Here is a 7,245-nt window from a genome sequence, read left to right on the forward strand (position 1 = left end):
AATGGGAGTTACAATAAAACAAATGGTGTAGCTACCACTGGCACACTACCACTGACCTGTGGGGCCTATGGCAAATACTTGTCACCTTAATCTGTCACCTTAATCAGCCAAAGAAAACGACACCCTTAACACAATTAATCCCCTACTCCAAATCAGACTCTGATGTCTGGTGTCAAACTCGCGCCTTCTTGTCTCTTTAATGGGTCAGAGGATCAGACACGGGGAAGGTAAAGGGTTAAACCTCTACAGTAATTAGAGTCGCACATTGATTCGGCGTCCTCCAATACAGAGCTGCGAGAAGTTACGTCCACCCCCTCAACCTCTCGCCCCCCCTTCTCTCTCCCTCTCTCTCCCCCTCTTTCTCAACCACACAGACTCACACACCTCCCCGACAGCTCCTCCAAATGTCTAATACACTGGAAAATCAAAGCGCGAGCCTCCCCCGTTCATACACCACTGGTATTGAGAGAGAGCTTGTTTCACTCTCCTCTTTCATGCTACCATCTTAACTATCCAGTAGTCATTCATAAACAAAGGTGTTTTCACTCAAATCAGATATTTTTTCTTTTAGTCGGAACGTGTTCTGTTTCTGCATTAACTTTTTTTAGCTGAATGGCTTCATGAAGCGAAATATGTCTGCGTGAGGTGATTTTACGCACGCCACTGAAATGGATCACAGACTCTCCAGAGGAAGTTGGGTACCAGTAACTGAGCTGGTTATATGCTTGCTTCTATGTGCGTGTGTGGTGGACCTTGTTCTTGCGCAAATTCGGTACTCCATTCCCGAAGAACTGGAACATGGAGCTTTTGTGGGCAATATTGCCGAAGACTTAGGCTTGGATGTGGCCAAACTGTCAGCCCGTCGGTTCCGTATTGTCTCCGGTGCGAAGAAGCAGTATTTAGAAGTGAACTTAGAGAATGGCATTCTCTTTGTCAACGAAAAGATAGACAGAGAGGAGCTATGTGAACGAAGCCCGAGCTGTTTTTTACACTTACAAGTGGTTATTGAAAACCCATTAGAACTATACAGAGTGGAAGTGGAGATTTTAGATGTGAATGACAACTCTCCCAGTTTCCCATGGAGCGAGTTTAATCTCGACATCACGGAGTCAGCTGCCCCCGGCTCCTGCTTTCCATTAGAGAGCGCGCAGGACCAGGATGTGGGCACCAATGCTCTGCGCTCTTATCAGCTCAGCGCAAACGAGCACTTTGTGCTGAATATCCAAACGCGCAATGATGGAAGCAAGTTTGCAGAGCTCGTACTAGACACCCCGCTGGACCGGGAACAACAGAAAAAACATGAAATGGTTCTGACAGCCTTTGACGGGGGGTCACCGGAACGCTCTGGGACAGCACTGATCACTGTTACAGTGTTAGACGCCAATGATAACGTGCCCGTGTTCGATCGCTCAGTTTACCGGGCAAGCCTTGTGGAGAATGCGCCGAGGGGGACACTGGTGCTGAAGCTGAACGCCACAGACCTGGACGAGGGCTCCAATGGGGAGGTTACCTATGCATTTAGTGGGCATGCACCACTCAAGGTGCGTGAACTCTTCAGCGTGGACCCATATACAGGTGAAATCCGAGTGAAAGGCATCGTGGACTACGAGAAAGCCAGTGTATATGAACTGTATATGCAGGCAAAAGACAGGGGACCCTCAGCTGTGGCAGTCCACAGTAAAGTGCTGGTGGACATCCTGGATGTGAACGACAACGTGCCCGATGTTATCCTAACATCAGTGTCCACTCCTGTGCAAGAAGACGCGCCACCAGGCACGGTGATAGCTGTTATTAGTGTCATGGACCGGGACTCGGGGGAGAACGGGAACGTCGATTGCCAAATTCCAAGCAATGTCCCATTTCAGCTCCATTCGTCCTTTAAAAACTATTACACTCTGGTGACAAGCGACTTTCTGGACAGGGAAGCCGTGTCCGAGTACAACATCACACTCACAGCCCGCGACATGGGCGCTCCTTCACTTTCCACCAGGAAAACCATCCTTGTTCAGGTCTCTGACATTAACGACAACCCCCCGCGCTTCTCTCAACCTTCGTATACAGTGTATGTGACTGAGAATAATGCCCCAGGCGCTTCCATTTGCTCTGTAACCGCATTCGACCCCGATTCTAACCAGAACGCCTATTTGTCTTATTCTATTCTCGAGGGTCAGATTCAGGGCATGCCCGTGTCCACTTATGTCTCCATCAACTCTGACAATGGCAATATATACGCACTGCGCTCTTTTGACTATGAGCAACTTAGAAACTTTCAGATACTAGTACAGGCGCAGGACGCCGGTTTCCCCCCACTCGCTAGTAATGTCACAGTGAACGTCTTTGTCTTGGACCAGAACGACAATGCACCTGTTATTGTATCCCCGCTGCCCAAAAACGGCACCGTAGCAACGGAGGTGGTTCCGCGCTCAGTAGACGCTGGGTATCTGGTTACCAAAATAACAGCGTTAGACGCGGATGCGGGTCAAAACTCCCGGCTGTCCTATCAGGTGTTGCAGGCTACGGACCCGGGACTGTTCAGTGTGGCTCTGTACACAGGCGAAATCAGGACTATTCGCCGTTTGGTAGAAAAAGACGCAACAAGGCAAATGCTGGTAATATTAGTCAAGGATAACGGGCAGCCGCCGCTCTCCGCTACCGCCTCTATTGTCCTCACAGTGGTAGACAGCGTGCCCGAGTCGCTGTCAGATTTCGGAGATCTCACACTCAGCCCACAGCCCCCCTCAAACCTCGCTCTCTATTTGATCGTGTCACTGAGCACAATATCCTTAATATTCCTGGTGGCTATTATCGTTCTGGCAGCGGTCAAGTGCTACAAGGACAGGGAGACCCTCAGCGGGTACAACCTGCCCCCGTTCGCCTGTTGCTGTTGCGGGGGGTTTCAGCCTGATCCACCCACAGAGGTGTTCAAAAAATCCAACATAAACGTGCAGATTTCATCCGCGGCCAAAGTACCCACGAACTGTATGGAGGTGAATGGAAACAGCAGTCTCTCTCAGTCGTATTGTTATAAAGTATGCCTGACTCCAGAATCTGCCAAAAGTGACTTTATGTTTCTGAAGCCATGCAGCCCCGGCAGCACACCGAGGAACAACGAGGCGAAGAGCGCGGAAAACTCGTGGAACCCGCAGAGCCGAAGCGCATCTGTGAACAACGAAACAACTACTCCCAACGAGGTACAGTGGAGACGTGTGTTGTTCATTCAAATGTGTCTGTTTCAGTCACTGCCTCCAATAACAATTATCTCAGTTTGTTCTCTGATAAGAATCTAAACTGTGACATTCTCCCGTGAAGGTCAAACCATGCACGTCAGACAAATTTGAACTTAACTTCAACAAAAACATCTCCAAATAATCATATTCTTTTTATCCCTCTCGTGCTAATACGCGTGTTACACAGTTTGTTTTCTTGGCTGTTTGTGTAATGATTATGGCAACAATTTCGCCCTAATTGCGCTGCCGATGTTTTGCTCCCGGAAAATGAAATAAGGCGGTGTGATGTACTGCATGTTAATGAAAGTGTAAAGCTCTATTTTGCAGCATATGCTGTGCACATACCGTGTCTTAACATCTGTATAGAATTAACTGAGATAACAATTACTGTGCGAAAGGAAGGGGAGATGTAGTGAGACAATGTTGTTCACGATGACTTCCCCATACAGTCTTGGAAACATTTCTCTGTGTCTTCACACGTTTATGCAAAAATAAATGAGAAGCAGACAAAGAGCTTCACCAGTGAACTTAGTTACAATAGCTTGTGACCTGTGAAATAACGACTACATCACCAAGTATCTTCCCCACATACTTTTCATGGCATGTGGGGACACACGCACACCTGCTTAAAACCCATCTACCTGAGTTTAAACAAAAAGTCAAGGTTATATACACGTGAGGGACACGATGAATGACAGTTATTGGAATTAATCTGTCTTGGGTTCAAACAATTCTTGTTCGACCAGTTAGGATTGCGACACGCCTTCTTGCTATCAACCTAACAATAAAGGACAGATAACCTCACTAACTATGCTTCAAGGGCAAAAGCACGACAAAGCCAACACACAATGTAGGGTTGTCCATTATTGATGAAAAATGGAAAATGGCCGGTTTTGGGGAGACGGGGAAGGACATCGAAAGGGGAGGGGGCAAGAAGAAGGAGGGGGTGCAAGGACATGGCTGAACTGAGACGTGGGCCGCCTGTAGATCGGCCCCAGCGTTGTCCTCTGAATGTGAGCAAGGGGAAAGGGAGAGATACACACACAGATAGAGAGAGAGAGATGTGGCTTCATATTTGTCGAGCAATGATGGGAGGAGGAGGGGTGAAATAGAAGGAGGGGGGAGAAAGGAGACCAAGAAAAGAGGAGATTTGCGGAGGCAGGATGTCTACATCAGTGTTTTCTAATTCCAACAGACGGGGCAGCAGACCGTGAATGTGTACGCATTGCTCATTGTAGTCTGCCTGCTTCCATCAAAAGGCAGAGGGGATAAAGACTCATAGCCCTGATACAAGACTCCACCAGGCAGACACTGAGAAATGTCAGTTGGGTCACTGGCACACACACCTCTGGCCACGAGGGGGATTTCGAGGTCACAGTGATTGTTCTGCCTGCAGCTATGCTCCTTCAGGACAAAGTGTCCTTCCTATCATTAATTGGTTCCTCTAACTCACCCGGCGGTGTCCCTCAGCAAACCCACAAGAGTCGTCTTGAGGTCGTCAGTGACACATTAAATGTCAAAGACAAATTACGTTGAAATTATATTGGAACATTTGCCAAAGTAGGCACATAGGCGCGCTCAGGGTGATAAATCGAAGGTGAAAAGAGAGATTAAACACACAGTCAAGCGTGTAAAACGCAGAGGACAGGTGTACGTGTACGAATGCCATAGCCTATATGCCCGTTAAGCTGTCTTGGACTGTTCTTATACAGCTGCGAGGACTACAAACTTTTCAAGGCTCTCTTTGAGACTTTTAATTAAAAACCTTGCTCGAGGAGCATCAGGCAAATATTAATGTAAAATGATGCATAAAATCCACAAAACAATGACGTGTGTAATTTTCTTAATTTTCTCCCTGGCACGGTTTCCTTTGAAGATTAAAATCATGTTTCGTTTCATCCCGCTGGGGCTCTAATTGGTTTTGTGCGTAGCTGGTGAGGGGTGTATTTTGAATACAGACCATAATAATAAGCTTACGTCGCATTGTCCTTGTTAACAGCTTCAAGTGAATTAATAGAGCGTGCAATCCATACTATTAGACTCAGCCCAGGAATAAATATCAGTCGGGTGCTCTCCTTCACCCTTCCCGCTGCGCCACAGAGGATAAAAGCAAAACTAAGTGACAGGCGAGTCGTAGCTGAAGGCAACAGCTCCTCCACAAATTCTGTTCTGCCAAACATCCACAGGGCGGCGGTCGCGATCCATCTGAAAAGAGTCATGTCTCCATTTCGGAGCAAAAATAATAATAGACCACTCTTCATGTCAGTTATCACTGACCTCTACTGATTCGAAAAGATGTAACGTACAGACATCGTTTGGAATCAAAACCAGTTTGACAGAAACGTTTCCAAATCGAACTGGATGGTGGCTCAGTGTCAAAGTGTATATTTTAATGGGAGATGTTCTTTCTATTAAGTTAAAATAATGTTGTGTTCTTTTTCTGCAGCTGAAGCAGGCAAACACAGACTGGACACTCACAAAGAATCAAAATTCTTCCATTAAAAGGTAATATTTGACCTTTGACCTTGTCACTTTGTCAACCTTATGCATTGCATTAAGTCAGTATAAAATAACTTAGATAACACACATGATTGTATCATGTAACCACTGACTGGTACCTTGCTTGCAGTTACAATTCTATCAACATGGATGGCACCCTCATACGTAAGGCCATGCATGCAGACCCAGAAAATTACGTCACCTCCATGGGACCCGGACAGTACTGGACCTGGGGTACTCACATGAAAGGCATGAAAGGTAGGAGCTTCTAAACACAGTCAGCTGCACAGCTTTAATCACCACTACACACATTAAGGGCAACCTGCACATTCCTCATTTTTTTTTATTTATTGCCATTTTGTTTTTCTTTGTTGAATCCTTTATTGGTAAGACATCAAGTTTTTCCTCATCTGCAGTACTACTATCACCAGGATTATTTTCATAATGGCAATCATGGCTTTGTTTTTGTTGCTATATCTTCTATTGTTTTATAGTATGTCATTATTTATCGCATGGTGACTAAGAACCACATTTACTATGCAAACTAGAAGAGAACCTGCACTTGTTAGTGGAAATAATATAATCAAGTAGTTGCTTCTTTCCTCTTTTCTCCTACAGAATATAAGATGTCTCCTTCACCAAGAGGGGTCCCATCCCGTGCCTGGACTCCTCTGTGCACACCTCCTCCCCAGCAGCAGCAGCCATCAATCCCATCCCACATCCAACCACACCCACCACCGGACTATCACCACAATGTGCACATCCCTGGAACACCATCGGGCTTTTGCACCCTGAGGCCCACTGCACAGCGAAGTGAGCTGGACGTCCACAATTCATTCTCCACCTTTGGGAAGAAGCGACGCCTGCAGATGTCCCCCCAGGGAGAGACTGCAATGATAAATAATGATCTGTACAATGACTGACTTTTAAATGACTGTCTAGATGGATTATTAAAATGATGGATAACCTCATGAAAACTTTGAGAGAGACAGTTTAGTACATAAAGTAATAAACGCGTGATTTACAGTTGGTACAAAAATGAAAAATAGTGCGCAAAGAGTTAAAGAAACAATGAATGATCTATTTTGGCTAAAATGCGGAAGGTAAAATAAGTCTGATGGCTACTTATGTGACACGCCACTGCAACATAGTTAATGTATTTGTCTGCCTATTATTATTATTATTATTATTATTATTATTATTATTATTATTATTATTATTATTTAGACAATCAAAGAGGAGCAGCAGTTACATCCAAATTGTTTTGAAAAAGCATTGGTGCACAATAATTTTGCACATCTTTATGAATTTATATTTTTAGGTTATATGAAAACAATGTGATTTTTTTGTATGTTTTTCGCTAACAGAGCTTGCGTGAATATGAAATTGTATCAAAAAAGTATATGCAAGCTGCAACATGATGCAGGCAGCTGTAAAGATGGGAAGTTTTCTTCCACATATGTACTGTATACATTTATGAAAATAAAGTATTTTTTTCATATGGGCATTTTCACATATC

The 7,245-nt window shown here is 45.1% G+C and overlaps 1 protein-coding gene across 2 annotated transcripts; it reads left to right on the forward strand.

The window, feature by feature from the left end:
• The first annotated feature begins 401 nt into the window (after positions 1 to 401).
• On the forward strand, positions 402 to 7,245 carry si:ch73-233f7.1 (uncharacterized protein LOC100537710 homolog). 2 transcript variants are annotated; one of them, XM_067519383.1, is made up of 5 exons: positions 402 to 2,987; positions 3,078 to 3,191; positions 5,674 to 5,732; positions 5,857 to 5,984; positions 6,345 to 7,245. In XM_067519383.1, exons 1-5 carry the CDS (start codon positions 669 to 671, stop codon positions 6,647 to 6,649), a joined length of 2,925 nt encoding a protein of 974 aa, XP_067375484.1. In that variant the 5' UTR covers positions 402 to 668; the 3' UTR covers positions 6,650 to 7,245. The 2 variants fall into 2 exon arrangements, with proteins under 2 accessions (XP_067375484.1, XP_067375483.1); XM_067519382.1 differs by having other exon boundaries at positions 403 to 3,191; positions 6,345 to 7,244.

This window comes from Channa argus, chromosome 10 (genome assembly GCF_033026475.1).
Source record: "Channa argus isolate prfri chromosome 10, Channa argus male v1.0, whole genome shotgun sequence".
NCBI lineage: Eukaryota > Metazoa > Chordata > Actinopteri > Anabantiformes > Channidae > Channa > Channa argus.